A 21,480-nucleotide genomic window follows, 5' to 3' on the forward strand; every position below is an offset into this window, starting at 1 on the left:
GCTGCTGCTGGCGGCTCCATTGAAAACAATGGTCTGCCGGCACCCCTGAATTGTTTTACATATAAGCCCTTCCCTAAAAAACAATAATTTTAGTGCAAAAAAGCCAAAACATCCTCCGCCACTGCCGTGTCCCCCGCGGGGATAAAGAACACATCTTCTGCATGCGGCAGATGTTTCCTTCATCCCCGCTAGTAAAAAGAATTCCCAGCTGCTACATATGCCACATCTGTGACAGATGCAGCAGAGGAATTCTTCAATTCCCTATCGCAGCTGTCATGTATTCATGAATGGGTGAGTGAGTACTGCCTCTGATTGGCTGAGTGCTGGGACCAATCAGAGGCAGCTCTCAGCTGTCATTTAATAGCTGAGAGCTGCCTCTGATTGGTCTCAGCACTCAGCCAATCAGAGGCAGCCCTCACAGCAGTGCAGGAGAAGAGCCGGCTGGACGCGGCTGAGCCCCGGCAGCTGAAGAAAGGCGAGTATAGATTTATTTTTAATTTCTATCACCATTTTTTCTTGTTTTTCAGGGAAGGGCTTATATTTAAAGCCCTTCCCTGAAAAACAGTTACAGGATGCCAGCAGCTGGATCCCATACCGCAGCTGTCATATGTAACAGTTGTGGTAGGGAATTCTTTAGTGCCTACAGGGATGAAGAATTCCTTTGCTGCATCTGTCACAAGTGTGGCAGGTGCAGCAGGGAATTCTTTTTTCCTTGCAAAGATGAAGGAAACATCTGCCACATGGGGCAGATGTGTTGTTCATTCCTGTAGGGACATGGCAGCGGCGGACAGGTAAGTTTTTTTTTTTTACACTAAAATTCTTTTTTTTTTCAGGGAAGAGCTTATATGTAAAGCTCTTCCCTAAAAAACAATTCGGCGGTGCTGGCAGACCATTGTCTTCAATGGAGCCACCGGCAGCAGCCGCAGCTCTATTGAAGACAATGCGTGCATTTTTATTTTTTTTTTTACACAAAAATTCTGTTTTTTTCAGGGAAGGGCTTTTATTTAAAGCCTGTCCCTGAAAAACCATCAGCTGCCGGGGCTCAGCCGCGTCTTATCCCTGCTGTTCCCAACTCTGTAGCACTGCTGACCTATCAGCACGCGGGGATTTAAAATCCCCACCTGCTGAAAGAGCTGATTGTGATTGGCTGAGCGCCTCAGCCGTGGCTCTATTGAAAACAGGTGGGGAGGAGAGGGTCAAGATTTTCTCGAGCACCCGAGTAACAAGTACTTCGAGTATGCTAATGCTCGAACAAACATCAAGCTCGGACGAGCATGCTCGCTCATCTGTGGTAAATATGACAAACAAACCTAACAAAAAATGGGGGTGGGGGTAAATAATTTTGACATCCCGTTCAGCATCATCCTGCAAATTTGATTTTCACATTCCAAATAAATATCCGAATCCTTTTATGAAATGGATTTATTGTAAAATGTTTTACACATGTTGGAATCACAACGGTTTCTTGTGAATTCTTTGATGATACCTACATTTAGTATGAGTAGTAAAACATTTCCCACATTCTGAACATGAATATGGCTTCTCTCCTGTGTGAGTTCTTTGATGTATAGTAAGATTTGATTTCACCGTAAAACATTTCCCACATTCTGAACATGAAAACGACTTCTCTCCTGTATGAATTCTCTGATGTCTAGCAAGATCTGATTTATGGATAAAAGATTTCCCGCATTCTGAACATGAAAATGGCTTTTCTCCTGTGTGACTTCTCTGATGTGTAACAAGTGCTGATTGCCAGGTAAAATGTTTACCACATTCTGAACATGAAAGCAGCGATTCTCCTGTGTGAATTCTCTGATGTCTAACAAGTTCTGATTTTTGGATAAAAGATTTCCCGCATTCTGAACATGAAAATGGCTTCTCTCCTGTATGAGATCTCTCATGTCTAACAAGCTTTGATTTCCGGGTAAAAGGTTTACCGCATTCTGAACATGAATGCAGCGACTTCCCCGTGTGAATTCTCTCATGTGCAATAAAGCGTGCTCTGTATGCAAAACATTTCCCACAGTGTGAACAAGAGTATGGCTTCTCCCCTTTGTGCACTCTAATGTGTGTAGAAGGACTTGATTTTTTTAAGAATGGTTTTCCACTTTCACCACCCTGAAACTTTTTTCCCCCTTTGTGAGTTGTAGGTGAGGTAATAATCTGTGATTTGACAGAAGGTTCCTCATGATTAGGGGGATTATATGACAGTTCTGTACTGACAAGCTGTGGATGTACATGAAGGGTGATGAGGTTTTCTGCTGAAGAGCGCTGCACGATATCTCCATCTTTTACTTTATAATCACACGATAACATGAAGTTTCCTTCCGAGTTCTCAGGGATATGATCTGTTAGAAAAAAAGGGATTTAGTGATTTTTTTTTTTTTTAAATCGCAAAAATACAAAACTTTATAGAATTTGTATTAGGCTGGAAACACACTTTTAGCTTTTCATATCATTTTTGAGACAAACGCAGAAAAGCCTCAAGACACAATACATTTCGAATGCGAAAAAACATAAAAATCTGCAGATCTGTAACGGGCTGCGGGTAAGTGCCCAGGATGGTGCGGAGATGACAAACAGAGGCAGAAGAAGCACTTTTTTTTTAACTATTTTAATATATTTTGTTACTTAACAAACTGGCAAAGGGTTAACTACTACACTCTATTGGAGGGCATGGACAGCTATCTGTGTAGGACTGTGCCTAGAGGGGTAACTGATATGGAGTGGATGAGAGCTTAAGCACTCCTACATCCCGTGATATTGATCACAGAGGGACAATGGATGCCAGACAACATCATCTAGGTCTGCCATGGCATGTGAGTGCTATGACAAGTGATAATACACTGCAGGATAGAAATATTGCAGTGCATTATTTGAGCAATCATATGATTGAAGGTTGAAGTCCTATGGTGGAATAAAATGGGTTAAAAACATAAACTAAAAAAAGTAAAAAAAAAAAAAAAACTAGCTTTTTTTGCACACTTTTCTTTTTTTTCCCATTTGAAACGAAGTGAATAAAAAAAGATATGCATATGCTATTGCCGCATCTGTAAAAGTCCTTACAAGAAATGGAACACTTTGTATGCTTCACGGCAAAATGATATTAAGAAAGGAATGTGTTCATGTGTTTAGAGGTAAGCTGCAGACAGACAACTCTGATGCCACCTTATCTCCTGAGGAACAGGAGGATCGGGCTATGAAAATCAATGTCCCGGAATCTTATTTTCTCTGACATCATCAGTCAAAAGGGAGTTGATCCGCCCCGGACACATTAGAGACTTGTCCGGCTGCCAAACCCACCGTTATCAGCAGGTTTTGGACAACTTAAGTCTAATATGTGGTGGTGGTGGGGGGGGGGGGGGGGGCTTCTAGAATCCCTTTACATATGACAAATGTTGTCCACTTAAGTGCCTCAAAATTGTCCCGGCTAGAAGATTTATGGCTTCTGTTCTTTCACACAGAAGTGATAATTACTTAGGCCGCTTTCACACAACCGAGAAAATCCCACAAGATTTGTGCATTGCGAGACGCATAAATCTGGCATGAATATGAACCCCGTTCTTTTGAATGGAGTCATATACACCAGTGATTTATCCGCGGAATGCATCGCCCATTGTTTTAATTGGAAAACGTGGCTGTAAGCCCCACCAGGAAATCGCTGCTTTCCAGAAGTGATGGGAGGCGTTTTTGACAGAAAACCGCCTTGCATCCGCAGGGCGGGGCCACTCTGGCATGCTCGCGCCGCACAGGTCTTCTGCGCATGCGCAGAAGACCTCTGCGGCGTGAGCACGCCGGAGCCAGACAGAAGAGGGCACACTGCGCAAGCGCGTCTAATCCAGGCAGAAGGCGACTTTGGTCGGCGCCATAGAGACGGGGACGCCAGCATCGGAGGGGGTAAGTGTATAACTTCTGTATGGCCAATATTTAATCCATGATGTATATTACAAAGTGCATTAACAGGGCCATACAGAAGTGCTTAAAGGGGTTGTCCCGCGCCAAAACGGGTTTTTTTTTAATTCAATAGGCCCCCCGTTCGGCGCAAGACAAACCCAATGCATGGGTTAAAAAAAAAAACGTTTAGTACTTACCCGAATCCCCGCTCTGCGGCGACTTCTTACTTACCTTACCAAGATGGCCGCCGAGATCTTCACCCACGAAGCACCGCGGGTCTTCTCCCATGGTGCACCGTGGGCTCTGTGCGGTCCTTTGCCGATTCCAGCCTCCTGATTGGCTGGAATCGGCACACGTGACGGGGCGGAGCTACGAGGACCAGCTCTCCGGCACGAGCGGCCCCATTCACCAGGAAGAAGACCGGACTGCGCAAGCGCGTCTAATCAGGCGATTAGACGCTGAAATTAGACGGCACCATGGAGACGAGGACGCTAGCAACGGAGCAGGTAAGTGAATAACTTCTGTATGGCTCATATTTAATGCACGATGTATATTACAAAGTGCATTAATATGGCCATACAGAAGAGTATAACCCCACTTGCTGCCGCGGGACAACCCCTTTAGCCCCACTTGCTATCGCGGGACAACCCCTTTAATAATAATTGTTCCGTGTAAAAGCCCCCTTAGACACAAACCGTTACCAGCATTTTTTCTGATAAAAAGTGCATCTGAAAAAATGACAAATATATATATATATTTTTTTTTTTTTTCTACTCTACATGTAAATCTCTTCTTACCCTTTGATATCGGAGGCTGGTGGTTCTCCATCTTGACGTCCTCGTACAGATCCTTGTGTTCTTCTAAATACTCCCACTCCTCCATGGAGAAATAGACAGCGACATCCTGACACCTAATAGGAACCTGACAACACAATGATACCGTCATTACCCAGACTCCTCTAGTGCTGTTACTGTATAATTTCCCAGCATTCCCAGCAGTGTCACCTCTCCAGTCAGCAGCTCAGTGATCTTGTTGGTGAGTTCTAGGATCTTCTGCTCATGTATCGGTAAGTGAGGAGAAGCCTCTGTGATGGGGCTCTGGCTCCTGCTCCATCCTCCTGACTCATGGAGATGGCTGTTGGGAGTCGCAGTGTCACCCGATGTCTTCTTTACTATTGTGTAATCCTGTGTACGGAGAGAGACATATAGAGAACTAAACTCTGTATTCCTCCCTCTGTAGAAAGTGAAAGATCGTGATTCTGCTGTATAGAGCTCTACAATGGAGACTAGATGGAATATGTGTTCAATATTTAACATGTCTATATAGATGTAACCTTACTGGAAAATATAAGTCTGTGATCCTGCTGGCTCCTGGCTGTTGATTGGTTTCTCCTCATTGCAACGAGCCTACTAGCCATGAGCTAGTAATGAGCCTATTAGCTCATTGGTTCCCACCATACAGAGCTGACCATACTGGTGGCCGATCTTCACATTTTCTGCTGTTCAGTTCTTTAGTTCTCCCTCACTTGGAAGGTCTGGAAGCCGTTATACCAGACACTGGATTGTCCCTATTACTTCCTAGAATGGATTTTCTCTTCCCTTACTCTGACTTATTACATAATACAATAAAGATTATATAAATATAGAAAAGTTTACCTCTCCGGTCAGCAGGTAGATGATCTCCAAGGTGAAGCTTAATATTCTCTTGCTAATCTCATTGCTGGTCTTCTCCATCCTTGGTGGGTCATTCATGAGGACCATTTTGGATGAGGACATGAGAGAACTGGACGAACTGGAGGGTTCTAGTGCTGCCGGCCCTTTATGAGAGAAGGAGAGACTCTAAATCATACAGGGACATCATCATGTGTGATATACAGAACCTCACTTACTGAGCATTGAGAGACGCAGGTTCTCAGAGCCGTCACCACATGTATACGGGTATGTTCACACAGACGGCAGATGTTTGCTGGGGATATTGACATTCCTTGGCAAATTTCACTGCAAATCTGCACCCATTATAATCAGTGGGAATCTGCGCTAGAATCCGTATGATACAGAATTTTTCCACATGCAGAAAAAAAAATTACGTGTTACTTTTCGTGAATTCTAAGCCGAGAATCAGACAAGCAGATTTGCAGAAATCCACAGTTTACGGTATCCACTTGGAAAAATACATGTTGAATTCTGCGATCTGAACAGTCTTAAAGAGCCACTCTGGGATTTTTTTTCATTCACTATATAGGTATCCCCCAGTGTATATAAGCTGGCTAGTGTTACCTTGGTTAGTTATTCTCTCCTGTCTAAGACTCCCACCCTCCCTTTCAGATGGTCATGTGATCTCAGTCCCAACCAGCCAAGATCTACTTGGGGTTATGTATTCAGCTTCTAGTGAATGCTACCACAGAAAGTGACTAGAAGGGGACACGGACACTCTTATCACAGTTACTCATGATGATCACACACCTCCTGTCACACAGGTATAATACAGAAGATCACAGCTCATCCTCAAGACTGTATACTTATGGTCCATGGCTTATTTAGATGAATATAGAAGGTAAGGAATTAAAGGGATTGTCCAGTTCTAAACTATTGAGGGCCTATATTCAGGTTGGGCCCTCAATAGAAGATCAGCAAGGGTCCGCCGTCCAGTATCCCCACTGATCAGCTGTTCAATGGATCAGTGCGCTTGTGCACTGAGCTTTTTCTTTACGTAACAGACAGCTCCGTTCTTACTGCAGTGGTCAGGGTTGGTATTACAGGCAAAGTCAGCAGCTTTCAAGCGAATGTAGGGGGGACTTTGACTTGGATGAACTACTGTCAACCTGTTGTGTCTAATCACTCTTACAGTTGCCCATTACTATTATTAGTATATCTGTCCAATAAAAGTTATATTTTAACAGGGACCTTTTTCAGCAATTCCTACAGGCAAAGTTTTCATTCACTTTGTGAAGGCTATGGGCCTAAACAGATACATATATATTTCATCCTGTCTCCTATGAGCATCTTTGATATACGCTTGTACATTCATGTGTTGTTTACTCAGCAAATTGCATTGTTACAGGAATAGAAATGAGAGTAGTACTCAGCAAAAGTATATATAACTATAGCATTCTTCCTTATCTTCTGTTACACTGTTCAAAGGTCAGTGTGCAATAGTGTCCAGTAAAGACAATGTCTTAATGTTTAACTGCTATCTATGTAAAAGCACATGACTGGCTGAAATGTACACTTATTGACAATAGACCACTCTCCTTTAAAATACTATATAAAGAAAGATGTTTTGTAATAAAGGAAGATTGCTTTTAGACACTTTCATGATGTCGGTGTCTATTGCTTTCTCACGCGGCCACCATAACCACCTCTGATTTGGAGCCTCACAGCATATTGACGGAACGATTGAGTTTCCCTAACAAATTAATTGGGAACTTGACCTGTAATACTAAGCCTGGCCACTGCAGTGGGGATAGAGCTGTCTGCTTCCTGCAGTAATCAGGTCAATGCATGAGTGCAAATAGCATATCAAAAGGGCTTCTGTGCAGCAGACCCCCGCTGATCTGCTACTGATTGCCTATCCTATTGATATGTTATTAATACTTTACAACTGGACAACACCTTTAAACTGTTCCCTCAGCAGGCGGAAATGGTATAGCCTGTGTGCTGATGTATCGTTGGATTGATTTGAAAGTGAAAGTAAAAAAAAATCAAGATGGTGCCCTATAAGCATCAGACAGGGGGCTGCAGCACACAGAGGAGACCCCCCATAGTGTGACAGGCAATCAGGTGAGGGGACTGGGAAGGAAAAATATATTTTCACCAGAGTGGCCCTTTAACCCCTTAACGACCAATGACGTACCTGGTACGTCATGGAGCGTCGGGGTATGTATGAAGAGAGGTTGCGATGCAACCTCTCTTCATACAGTGCGGGCATCAGCTGTTTATAACAGCTGACATCCGCGGGCAATAGCCGCGAGCGGCCGCGCGGCCGATCGCGGCTATTAACCATTTAAATGCCGCTGTCAATTCTGACAGCGGCATTTGAATCCCACGAACGATGTTCGGGGGTCCCGCACGGCCCCCCCGCGGTGAGATCGGGAGAGCCGTGCATGTGTCATGGCAGCCGGGGGCCTAATGAAAGGCCCCAGGGCTGCCTTAGCAGACTGCCTATCAAGCCGTCCCCGTGGGGTGGCTTCATAGGCTGCCTGTCAAAAAGCAATATGACGTAATGCTATAGCATTACGTCATACTGCAGGAGCGATCAAAGCATCGCATCTTAAAGTCCCCCAGGGGGACTTCAAAGTAAAGTAAAAAAAAAAATCAATAAAGTTTTTTCTTAATTGAAAAAAAAAAAAAGTTGTAAAAGTTTAAATCACCCCCCTTTTGTCATATCTATTATTAAAAAATCTAAATAATAAATTAAAAATATGTATTTGGTATCACCGCGTCCGTAAAAGTCCGAACTATCAAAGTACCACATAATTTTTCCCGCACGGTGAACGTCGTTCGAAAAAAGAAATGAAGAACGCCAGAAATGCATTTTTTTAGTTACCCTGTCTCCCAGAAAAAACGCAATAAAAAGCGATCAAAAAGTCGTATGTATTCCAAAACGGTACTATCAGAAACTACAGGACATCCCGCAAAAAATGAAACCTTGCTCAACTACGTCGACGGAAAAATAAAAAAGTTATTGCGCGCACAAAATGACTGCAGAAAATAATTGAAAAAAATTTTATGTCTTTAAAAAAAAAAAGAGTATAGTAAAAAAAAACCTATACAAGTTTGGCATCGTAGTAATCGTACCGACCCATAGAATAAAGTTATTATGTCGTTTTTGTTGCCATTTATGCGCCGTAGAAGCAAGACGCACTAAAAATGGCAAAATGTCGTTTTTTTTTCATTTTACTCCACTTAGAATTTTTTAAAAGTTTTTCAGTACATTATATGGTACTTTAAATAGCACCATTGAAAAATACAACTTGTCCCGCAAAAAACAAGCCCTCATACAGCGACGTGGATGGATAAATAAAGGAGTTATGATCTTTTTAAAGGGGGGAGGAAAAAACGAAAATGGAAAAAGAAAAATGCCCGCGTCATTAAGGGGTTAAAGTGGTATTCCCAACATGGACTTATATGCCATATCCACAGTATGTGCTACAAATGTCTAACAGATGTGGGTACCATCTCTGGGACCTATACCTATGTGGTGAACGGGGGTCCTTCACTCCTTAGGTTAGGCGGTCACCACTTCCAGGTGGATTATGAATGGAGAGGTAGGTGGCCACACGCAGCTCTCTCCATTCACTTGTATACGTGTTACAGAAAAAGTCCAGCAGACAATGATGCCCCGACACGTGGCGGATACTGGGGGCATCACGGCCGTCACCTGCAAATGGCTTTTGGGATGGACTCGCTATTTCTGGCATCTCACAGATCCCGACACACACTATGTATTTAAACTCTGTGCATGAAGAGAGATTCTGCAGCAGCTGAGGTCTGCATTATATGTAAAGGGAACCTGCCCCGATGAACATGGCGTCCAATCTGTCAGCCTCCTCTTATAGAGCAGGAGGAGCCCAGCAGATATATTGTTGTGTGGGGGATATTCTGTATCAGCTGGTATTTAACCACTTCTTGCACTGTACAATTATGGCGCCGTCGGGACGCACCTCCCACACGCTGGTATAACGGTACGCCGCGGCTCAGTGTTCCTGCCGTCAGCAGCTGCTGTCACATAGCACTGACTCGCTGAGCATTACCTTGGTAACTATACCACCGAGCGTCAAGCAGCGCCTCGCTGCGCCCGATGACAGATCAGTAGGATGAATGTGATCTAGCTATTTTTGTGCGGTGAAAATGTACAAATAAAATACATGCATGTGAGCAAAAACACGGAGAGCCGCGGGTTCTATTCACTGCATATTGTGCGCAAATACATCCGTGTGAAGCCGGCCGAACAGAAGGAAGACCAGAAAATGTAAGAAAACTGTGCGAAACCCTTCGGCGTCTTTTACCTGCCGGCTGGAATCACACACAGAGCTCTGATATCAGTGTGCTGTATATGTGTATATATATCCTCCGGCTAATAACAGAGACAACAGCAGGGACCAGGACCTGCTACACTGCAATAGGGCCTGTGATAATGTCACCATCATGTGATCAGTAGGGGCGGAGCTCAACAGGGATGAGGATATGTGGTGGCTGAAAGACCTGTGATGATGTCACTGTCATGGCGGTGTGCTGATGGTCATGTGATGTGACGGGGCAGAGCTCCCATGTTATGTTTGGTACGGTGTCGCCAGTAGAGAAACCAAGTAATCTTGAAGATAGGAGACCTTCTAATTGCTAACAAAAATGCATGATATTATAGAAAGCATTCAAACCTACTCATGGTCCTTCCTAATGAAATAGATCTGAAGAGGCATACATATATATACACATACATACGAAAAGGCACAGACATGGTGGGATTAGTTTGCACTTAAAAAGGTCCAAAAAGGGATGAACAGAGCAGTAAATACTTAATTAGTCCACTGATAAGGGATGTGAAAGTTTTATGGTCTCTGAATTAGTTTTAGGGGGTCACCAGGCCAGGGTGTTATCAGTCCTATAGATTTCTCATAAGCTTCAGTGATGCATGAAGCCCCCTCCAAGGTTCATTCCATTCTGAAGAGTGTCAAAGATGGTTATAAACTTGTACTTCCGAATTCGTCTGTGACCTAGAGATTTGAAAATGCCTTTTAGTATAGTGACCTACACATGCTCGGCCGCAGGTAATTCTGTCTTTCTCTTTTTTTCATTGTGTGGCGATGAGATCTCATCCTCGCTTTCAGCTTTTGTCCCGTTTTTCCAAGCCCCCCAACAGGACATTTTCTGCACAGGACCAGGTACACAACATCAGACGTGGAACATGTGAATGTCCCTGGGATCTTATAGTCCTGCTGTGTGTTGGGGATTTGTATCCTGTCTGAGGTCCATACATGTCAGCAGGTCTTACAGCTCCTTACATTGCAGGGATTAGTTCCTTTTTCTGTGTCAGAGGACAATGCAGGTACTTGTAGGACACCACGGACCTACTGAAAAAACTATCAACCATAGGTCCCCCACTCCCCTGAAGGAGGGGCCACAATGGATGTGGAATCTTTATATTCTAACATCCCACACAAAGATGGACGGACCACCTGGCAGGCGCATCTTGAAGCCAATGGAGTTGCCTCTGAATCGGTGTTACAACTCACAAGATTCATCCTCACATACAATAATTCATCCTTTGGCAAAGAGATTCCTGCCAAAGGAGAAAGAATTAGACCTGGAATCTCCATAGGCAATAAAATAACACTGCAATATGTCAACCTTTTTATGGCAAAACCGCAGAGTGACTTTCTGGCCTCCCGCTCCATTAAACAATTGGCCAGCATCCGCTACATTGATGGCATCATAATCATCTGGACCAAGCCTGAAGAAGAACTAATATAATTCCATGAGAGATTCAATACATTCCACCCCACAATAAAGCTGACATTATGCTACTCGTATACCGAAATCAACTTTTTGGACACCACCATAAAAATTTCAAACAACTCAATACAGACATCCCTATACCGGAAATCGATTGATCGGCCCACATACCTCAGATGGGACAGTTTTAATCCTAAGCACATCAAAAAGTCTATCATCTACAGCCAGGCCATCAGATACAATTGGATCTGCTCCCACCCAACAGAGAAGAACATTTATACCATCTTTAAACCATTGTTAAATCAGGACTACCATCCCACCTCAATAATGACCAAATCACCAGAGCCACCAGGATACCCAGGAATCAACTACTCCAATAGAAGGAGAAGGAAAAAATGGACATATACCTCTAGTAGTGACCTACAATCCACAGCTAGAGTAGTAAGGAAAACCGCAAAGAAACTCCATCATACCAGATACAAGGATGACCGTCTGATAACCATATTCCCGGACCCTCCGCTTCTGTATTACAGGCAACCTCCTAATTTGAGAAACTGTATAATCAGGAGTGCATTACCCTCTGACACACAAAAAGGAACTTATCCCTGCAATGTAAGAGGCTGCAAGACCTGCTCACATGTACGGACCAAGGACAGGATACATAACCCCAACACGCAGCAGGACTATAAGATCCCAGGGAGATTCACATGTTCCATGTCTGATGTTGTGTACCCGATCCATTCCATGTTTGATGTTGTGTACCCGATCCGTTCCATGTTTGATGTTGTGTACCCGATCCGTTCCATGTTTGATGTTGTGTACCTGATCCGTTCCATGTTTGATGTTGTGTACCCGATCCGTTCCATGTTTGATGTTGTGTACCCAATCCGATGCAGTGACTGTCCCATTGGGGGCCTTTATGTTGGGGAAACAGGACAGAAACTGAAAGCGAGGATGAGATCTCATCACCACACAAAAAAAGAAAGACAGAATTACCTGTAGCCGAGCATTCTTCTAATCATGGACACAACATAGAACATATGAAAAATTGAAAGGCAACTTGAAATCTCAACGTCACACAGGAATTTGGGAGTGCAAGTTTATAACCATCTTTTACACTCTCAAGAATGTATGGCTGAAGGCCAATAGGGACTGAGGCCTCATGGAATCTGAGTGGAAATGGTTTAAAAGGTCTTTTGGCCATTGATTATTTGAGTATTGGCTTATTAGGTAGGTATTTAGTAGATGTCCTTTGAGTTCCCTACAGAGTCCGCTGTGAACAGGCTGGAAGGTGCTGGAGGTTGTGGGGAAACGTTGAAGCCCTGGGATGGATGGTGCTTGGTCTGAAGAAAATGGTGGGAAGAAGCCTGAAAGATCCTTCTGTGAAGCTCGGGCCCTAGCAACAAGAGCTGATTGGTGTGAGTGATTGTGAGAGAAAGCAAGAGCTGATGTAAGGAGGTGCCGACAGGACGGGGGCTTTTTATACATCACCACAAGATTGTCCCTTCCTCCCTCTTGTTTAGCTTCTAACTTGTTGCGGCATGTTAAAATGGGGGAATGCCGCCTGCCTCCTGCAGGTGGGGATAAAGATGGATTAATGATTGGTTATTGGTGTAGACTTGAGTAGGTAGGACTCAGTCTACGTGTTATGTGTGTTGGGTTTTTGTAATATTAATATTTTTAGGGTAACCCCGTTTAAAATAAATGCCGCGGCCTTTTAAATCCATGCTGGTGTCTGTGTGTTTTCACTTCAGGTATATGTTTGGATAATAATATACAGCATAAGATTCCATGGAATTAACATCGGAGGTGGCTTCATGCATTAGTGGAGAACATGAACTATCAATAGCAGAGGTTACACGCAGGCCTGGTGACCCCCTAACACCAATTTAGAGACCATAAAACTTTCATATCACTTATCAGTGGATTACTTATTTACTCCTCTACTCATCCTGTTCTGGTATTCTTTTAAGTGCAAATTAAACACGCCATCTCTGTGCCTTCTCGTGTGTGTGTATTATATATATGCATCTTAGTATCTATTCCATTTTGGCTCTATCCACACGGGCAATTTGATTGCAGCGATATCACATCGGTGGTCCTTGCAATAATCGCTGCATTTTCGTGCTGCAATACCGCGATTTTGTAGCGCTACAAAGTCGTGCAACTTAATAGCACCACGTGCGAGAATTTTTCGGGGGGACTTGAAATATAAGCCCTGCCTCAGAAATAAGCCATAGCAGCTGTAAAATAAAAAAAATTATACATCACCTAAGAAGCGCTGTCATCTCCGTCACTGTGATCTCTCCCAGCGCTGTCTTCTTCCCCTTCAGCGCATCTTCTTCCAGCCCTTCATGGATTCGAGGATGAAAATCCCCGCCTCCAGGAAGGGCTGGCTGTGATTGGTTGACGAGCACTGTGGCTCAGCCAATCAGAGCCAGTGCTCGGTGAGCCAATCATAGCCATTCAGTGAATTATTGATTGGCTGTGATTAGTTTACTGAGCATGGGTTGTGATTGGCTGAGCCTGAAGCCTAAGCCTGAAGATAAACCCTGCGTAGGTTCGTTATAGCATTATGTGTTTTTGTTGGCCATTAAAAGGTAACATATCTACAAGATTACATGGTTTCTCTTGATGAGAACAATCAAGTGTGGAGTAGAGGAAATGGAAGACTTTGTGGATTTGTTGTCTTTAACACCTTCTAGTCCAGTGATTTAAAATTATCCCCAAATGTCTTGCTGAGATTTGCCCTGATGCTGATGCCATAGGGAAAAACCAGCAGTATGGTGTGCACATGTTTATTGCACTTCGATTCCCATACCCCCTTCACTTCCGAGAAAACAGTGTGCAAAAAAGACTTTGTGCTCATAAGAGAATTATGTTATAATATTGTCTATAAGACCACAGAGGTGTGTGAAAAGTGACAATATGATGTCACTTACTTTGAAGGAGGGTATGGAATCAACAAACAGAAGCCCCTCCTAGTGGTAGTGGTCAGCGGTAGTCAGTTTAAACGCCAGGTCCACAATAGTATTTATTGGAACACAAGGACAAACATAAATGTAATGGCGATGCGTTTCAGTGCTATGAATAGAGCCTTTTTCAAGCCTAAATGGCATAATACCTCATAGTTACATACATAAGGAGTAACACAACAGAAGGGAGACCGAAAACATGCAAGAAAACCGTAAAAAAACCTCCGGCGTCTCTTACCTGCCGGCCGGAGTCACACGCAGGGGTCTGAGACTTGTCTGTAATGTAGCTGATATCAGTGTGCTGTATATGTGTATATATATATATATATCCTCTGGCTGATAACAGAGACAACAGCAGGGGCCAGGACCTGCTACACTGCAATAGGACCTGTGATGATGTCACTATCGTGTGATCAGAAGGGGCGGAGCTCAGCAGTGAGAATTGGTGACTGAAGGACCTGTGATGATGTCACCATGATGTGATCAGTATAAAAGGGGTGGAGCTCAGCAGTGAGGAGGATATGTTGTGGCTGATGGACCTGTGATGACATCCCTGTCATGATGGTGTGCTGATGGTCATGTGATGTGACAGGGCGGAGCTCCCATGTTATTTATGGGGTAGAAAGAAAAAGGTTTGGTATCATGTTAGCCAGTAGAGCAAAATGTGATTGTTCTCAATAAGAGAAACCAAGTCATCTTGTAGATATGATACCTTTTAATGGCTAACAATGATACATGATGTTATTGCGAGCTTTTAAAACTACTCAGGGTCCTTCCTCAGGTATAATGAAATAGATCCGAAGAGGCATGCATATATATTTACACATACATACGAAAAGGCACAGACATGGTGGGATTAATTTGCACTTAAAAAAATACGAGAAAGAAATGAGAAGAGCAGTAAATACTAATACTAATAAGGGATGTGAAAGTTTTTTGGTCCATGAATTTGTGTTAGGGGGTCACCAGGCCAGGGTGTTATCTGTGCTATAGATTTTTCATAAGCTCCAGTGATGCATGAAGCCCCCTCCGAGGTACATTCCATTCTGGAAAGAGTCAAAGATCATTTTAAACCTGAACTCCCAAATTCTTCTGTGATGCAGAGATTTGAAATTGCCTTTTAGTATAGTAACCTTCACATGTTGTATGTTGTGTCTGTTATTAGAAAAATGCTCAGCCAGAGGTTTTTCTGTCTGTCGTGAGGCGATAAGATCTCATCCTGGCTCTCAGTTTTTGCCCTGTTTCTCCAACATAAAGCCCCCCAACAGGACATTTACTGCACAGGACCAGGTACACAACATCAGATGTGGAATATGTGAATGTCCCTGGGATCTTATAGTCCTGTTGTGTGTTGGGGATTTGTATCCTGTCCGCGGTCAGTATATGTCAGCAGGTCTTACAGCTCCTTACATTACAGGGGTAATGCAGCTACTTGCAGGACACCACGGAGCTACTGAACAAACTGTCAGCCATAGGTCCCCTCCCCAGTGGTGCCATCCTGGCCACCATGGATGTGAAATCCTTATATTCTAACATCTCACACAAAGATGGACAGACCGCCTGCCGGGCACACCTTTTGGCCAATAGGGTTGCCTCTGAATCGGTGTTACAACTCACAAGATTCATCCTCACATGCAATTACTCCTCCTTTGGCAAAGAGATATTCCAGCAAAAGGAGAAATAATTGGAACCAGAATCACCAGGGTCAGTAAAATATCACTGCAATGTCAACCTTTTCTTGGCAAAACCGGAGAGTGATTTTCTGGCCTCGTGCTCCATTAAACCATTGGCCTGCATCCGCTACATTGATGACATCATAATCATTTGGACCAACACTGAAAAAGAACTAATAAAGTTCCATGAGAGATTCAGTGCATTCCACCCCACGATAAACCTGACATTAAGCTACTCATATACATAAATCAACTTTTTGGGCACTACCATAAAGATTTCAAACAATTTAATACAGACATCCCTGTACCAAAAAACAAATAATCAGTCTACATACCTCAGATGGGACAGTTCCCATCCTAAATACATCAAAAAGTATATTGTCTACAGCCAGGCCTTCAGATACAACCGGATCTGCTCCAACCCAACAGAGAAGAACATCTATATCATCTTAAAAGGACATTTTTAAATCAGGGCTACCATCCCACCTCAATCAATAACCAAATTACCAGAGCCACCAGGATACCTAGAAATCAACTGTTCTAATACAAGGAGAAGGAAGGGAACAGTTGTGTGCCTCAAGTAGTGACCTACAATTCACAGCTAGAGGTAGTAAGGAAAACCGCAAAAAAACTCCATCATACCCTACACAAGGATGACCGTCTGATAACCATATAACCATATTCCTGGACCCTCCCCTTCTGTGTTACAGGCAACCTCCTAATTTGAGGAACTTTATAATCAGGAGCGCATTGCCCTCTGACACACAAAAAGGAACTTATCCCTGTAAGGTGAGGAGCTGAAAGACCTGCTCACATGTACTGACCGCAGACAGGATATGGATCCCCAACACACAGCAGGACTATAAGATCCCAGGGACATTCACATGTTCCATGTCTGATGTTGTGTACCTGATCCTGTGCAGTAAATGTTCTGTTGGAGGACTTTGTGTGCCCATGGCTGTACTGCAAGCTTGAATATAAAACTGTGGGGTTTGGCTTTGTCGGTCCCCTTGGTGGTCCCTCCTTCACATTGTTTGCGGCGGTTCAAGGCAAAACGTTACTTTGTCTCGCCATGGTGTTCCCCCAGATCAACTTGGTCTTCAGGTGTTTTGAAGATTTTGTAGGTGCAGTCCTCCTTGAAGACTTTGATGGTCACGGGGTACTGTAGCTGAAAGCAGATTCTCTTTTTGCACAGAGTGGTGCAGACGTTGTTGAATGCACATCTTTGATTTGCCACTCTTGACGAGAAATCTTCAAACAGAAATATTTCATGGTATCTGACATGGACTGGATGTCTTCTAGCTCTGAATGCCCTCATCAGAGCTGTTTTGTCATTGTAGTCTAAGAAGTGCATGATTATTTGGCTTGGTCTTTGTTGCATCAGTCTTTCCTTTAGGGCCCCTCTGGCAGTTGGTGGTTCCGGGTGTACACAGTGAACTTTTCTTATTCTGCAGTAGTAACCGAGCTCCTTTTCACAAATTTAGAAAAAATTTTGGTGGCTCTACCAGACTCCTCTCTGGAGGGATGTACGCAACCTCGGCCCTAGTACCACTTCCAGGCAATGCTAGGACAACGGTTTCCTGTGGTAGACGTTAGATTGTCACGCGTGACGCCACCGTTCCTTCCCACCGTAGCTTGTACCCAGCGGTTAAATGAAGAGAGTCCACATGCACAGCTGAAATTTGCTAACTCAGTCACTGGGAATGGGCAATGATCAGTGAACTTTACTTGAAGCTTTGCAGAGTACAGCTTTACACACTAGAGCAGGGAAGAGAGAGAATGGGAGTTTAGGGAGGAGACACAGGATGACACCGGACCTACAATCCATGTTATCTGTAAGGTACCGCTCCTGGAAGGGGAACACTCTGGAGGAGGAAGGGGGTAGGAAAACTCTACAGATGCTCACTTAGTACTTATAAACAGCTCTGCACAGTGGACTTCTCACTTCTTTCTCTCCTCAGAGGTGGCTCCTGACATAGAAGAACTCAGGATACCTCTCCTCTTCCTCCATCACTTCACCACATGAGGGTTGAAGGTACCCCCATGTGGCCAGCACTCTCACTCCTCTCTCAATCGTTGAAGAACGGGAACCTTCTACCACACCCCAATCACTCACATTTATAGGGAACAAACATCACGTGACTAAACAGATATTGATACTTTTCCAGACAGATCCCAGCCACATTCAGACATTAACATGCTGCAGCTGTGCAATACACATTATAGCAGACAAGACACTTTACACAGTGCATTCACATAAAAGACATAACATGCCTGAGAATTATGGAGGGGCAGAAATAGGTGTTTCGGGCCACTACACCTGATGGCCCTGGGTTAGGGATTTTTCTTACCAGAGCTCTCCTGCTGCCCATCCGCTGCTGCTGATGGTGTCACCGGAAGTCCATTTACAAGGTTTTGACTCAGTGCTAATATATCATTTTTTTCGGTGTAAGAATATACTTTGTGTATCCTCAGACAGCCCCCTTCCCTTCTTGTTATTTTTCTATTATATCTTGTGTTTGGCAAACAACTGTGGAGATGGCAGCTGCTTATAAGATGCAGCACAAGGAAGTGCTGATGACCTGCTGATCATAGAGAAGTCTGCATGGGATTGGAAAGACGAAGGAACAGCTGATTCAGTTGTTGGTGAAGGATAAAGCATGGCAGCAACTCGCAACAAGGCCCATGCAAGGGAAGGATGCCTTCCCAGAAGAGGCAGCAGCGGACTGAGCCCTACTAGTCTCATTCAACACCAGATCTCAGCAGGACTTGTACTCGTTACCCAGAGGGCCCTATAGCAATTGATTATCACATACCCTGATCGGTACGTGCAGCTCCTTCTCCAGCTGCAAGAGGCTACAGCATGCAAGGCTGTGAGCGAGAGGCTACAGAATATGAGCGCTGGGCTGAATACAAGGCTGCAGAGTGCCAGGCTGAGCGTGAGCACTAGCTGCAAATAGCCCAAATTGAGAGCCAGGCCTCCACCCCACAAATCCGTGGGTCCCACGACACAACATCCTTGGAACCCAAGGGGAATGGTCTAAGTTCCTAACCCCAAGGCTCAGAGACAAAACCCTGGAGGTGGTCATGGAACTCCCTGCAGAGCAAGATGGCAACTACTAGGTGCTCAAAGAAGCCTTGGCCCACAAGTACAACCTCACTCCAGAGGTGTACCGCCAAAAGTTCAGTTCTACAGCTCGGACCCAAAGACAACCATGCCACCATGCGAAGTGGCTTGGCTACTGCCTTCCAGCAATGGACCCAAGGATTGTCCATCACCACATTGGAGGATATGAAGGACTTTATGATAAAAGAACAGTTGCTAGAGATCTGCTCAGAGGAAGTGCAACAGTTTGTCACGGACCGTAAGCCAAAGACTTTAGTTGAAGCACCCATGATCGCTGACGAGTACGTCACCAACAGGACAGCAAGAGTGTAGAAAGCTGCGCCAAGCTGGAGAGGGCATAAACAAAACTTGACTCCTCCAACTCCTCTTCCCCAACAAACAAATCCTCTGAGGTGTCTGCTCCCTCTCTCCCCTACAGGCCTTCAATACCCGCAGATGTTTTTCCTGCAACAAAGTGGGCCATGTCAGCACCACCTGCTCTGACAAGAAGGAGAAGGCTCCCTTCTCCAAGCCCCCTGGGTCTGCCACAGGTATTCTCCTAGCAGGTGGGGGTGGTAGAAGGGACACTGATCTGCAAGTAGTGACTGTGAGGCTGGGTGACACTGGTGCAGAAATGATTCTCATCTGCCCCGAATTAATGTCCCCCAAAGATATCATCCATAGACCATTAAAGGAGTAGGGGGTGACATTCCTGCTCTGCCCATAGCCTGGGTCTACTTGGATTGGGCTGTGTGGAGGGGTTTGCGGGAGTTGTGGGTATATGATAACCTATCTACAAATGTATTGTTGGGGACAAATCTTGGGCATTTAGTAGCTCGGTATGAGTCAGCTGAGTGCCCAAGATCTGATGAAATGTACAAGGGTAATGTTACTGTTGAGAATATCATATGTGTTCCTGCAGAGGCCAGTGGCGCTCTGGAGGGGTGTAGCAGTGGCAGCAACTATGCGGTGCACACCCCTCTCAAGCTCTCTGGACAGATGTAGCCTGAGAGTGGCAAGGTAACGGGTGACATGGTGGGGCTCGGTGATGTCGCTCCTGTGAGCAATGTCACTGAGGATCCTCCAATACCTCTGGTGGCCAGGGCTGACACACATGCAGAATGTGGTGATGATGTGAGGCTCTCCGTGGCAAAGCTTGAGCATACCACTGCAGGGGGTGGTGTGAAAGGTGGAGGCCCATCATTACTGAACCCTGGTCTAGAAGTATGCCCGGCTGAATGGGGAGAGATGTATCTTCCCAGGGTCCAGGTGGCATACTGGCTGTCACTTGCAGCCAGAGTGCCTGGAATGCAAGAAGCCATCTGCCTTCCGGACCCTTTTGCTCCCCATCCAGGGGAACAAGCGGGACAGGAGACAGCTAAGAGTCAGCTCCGGAGAAACCTTGTCTTTAACCCCACTCCTGGCTGCCCCCAGCCAGGAGTTCCAGGCCGCTGTGCTTTCTGATGCCAGCCTGGGGATGTTAAAGAACCGCACCGGGGAATCCCCTCTCTGTGTCCTACAAGGAAAGATTCTTATGGGACCAGGGAAGGTTATACCAAGAAACCAGCCCAGATAACCCTGCGCAGGATTGGCTAAGAGAGTAGCAGCTGGTAGTGCCCTACCCATTTAGACAGGAGCTGCTACGGGTGACTCATGAGATCCCACTGGCCGCACACTTAGGGGTTGGTAAGACCAAAGCCCGGCTAGCCCACCATTTGTACTGGCCTAAGATGGGTATTGATATAGCCAATTGCTGTTGGTCCTGCGTGACCAGCCAAAGTATGGGGAAGTCCAGGCCTGGCCTGAAGGCTCTCCTAGTTCATTTGCCAATCATTGAGAAGCCTTTCCAGAGAGCTTCTGTGGATCCGCTTGGGCCCCTGGCCATTCCCAGCAACTCCGGGAAATGCTACATCTTGACCGTAGTTGACTACACCACTTGCTACCCTGAGGCCTGTCCTCTACATGGGCCGAGAAGGTGGCTAATGCCCTGATAGCCATATTTTCCCATGTAGGATTTCCCAGGGAGATGCTTACCGATCAGAAGCCCCAGTTTATGTCTAGCCTCATGCAGTGCCTCTGTAAAAAGATACAGGTGCAACATCTGCTAACTAGCTCATATCACCCCTAGACTAATGGTCTGTGTGAACGGTTCAATGGCACCTTAAAGCTGATGCTTAAGATGTTGGTTGAGTCCCATGGATGCGACTGGGAATGGTAACTCCAACATCTGGTATTTGCTTACAGAGAGGTACCTCAGGCCTCAACAGAGTTCTCCCTTTTTGAGCTTCTGTACAGTAGCAGGTACGAGGACCCCTGGCATTGGTAACAGAATCCTGGGAAAGATAACTGGCCACCTCTGAAGGGTCGGTCATCGAGTATGT

At 44.9% G+C, this 21,480-nt stretch overlaps 2 protein-coding genes across 2 annotated transcripts in view; both read right to left on the reverse strand.

Moving 5' to 3' along the window:
- The window catches only part of LOC136608229 (oocyte zinc finger protein XlCOF8.4-like), a 158,423-nt gene extending 143,836 nt beyond the window's left edge, over positions 1 to 14,587 (reverse strand). The window contains exon 1 of the mRNA XM_066589094.1: positions 14,559 to 14,587. The gene's annotated coding sequence lies outside the window, so the exon portion shown is untranslated. The remainder of the gene's footprint in view (positions 1 to 14,558) is intronic.
- Positions 1,420 to 5,584, reverse strand: LOC136608388 (oocyte zinc finger protein XlCOF22-like). The gene is made up of 2 exons (XM_066589105.1): positions 5,550 to 5,584; positions 1,420 to 2,348 (listed from the first exon to the last, which is right to left on the reverse strand). Exon 2 carries the CDS (start codon positions 2,314 to 2,316, stop codon positions 1,453 to 1,455), a length of 864 nt encoding a protein of 287 aa, XP_066445202.1. The 5' UTR covers positions 2,317 to 2,348; positions 5,550 to 5,584; the 3' UTR covers positions 1,420 to 1,452.
- Positions 14,588 to 21,480: the final 6,893 nt, after the last annotated feature.

The sequence above is a fragment of the Eleutherodactylus coqui genome, chromosome 1, assembly GCF_035609145.1.
Source record: "Eleutherodactylus coqui strain aEleCoq1 chromosome 1, aEleCoq1.hap1, whole genome shotgun sequence".
Lineage (NCBI taxonomy): Eukaryota > Metazoa > Chordata > Amphibia > Anura > Eleutherodactylidae > Eleutherodactylus > Eleutherodactylus coqui.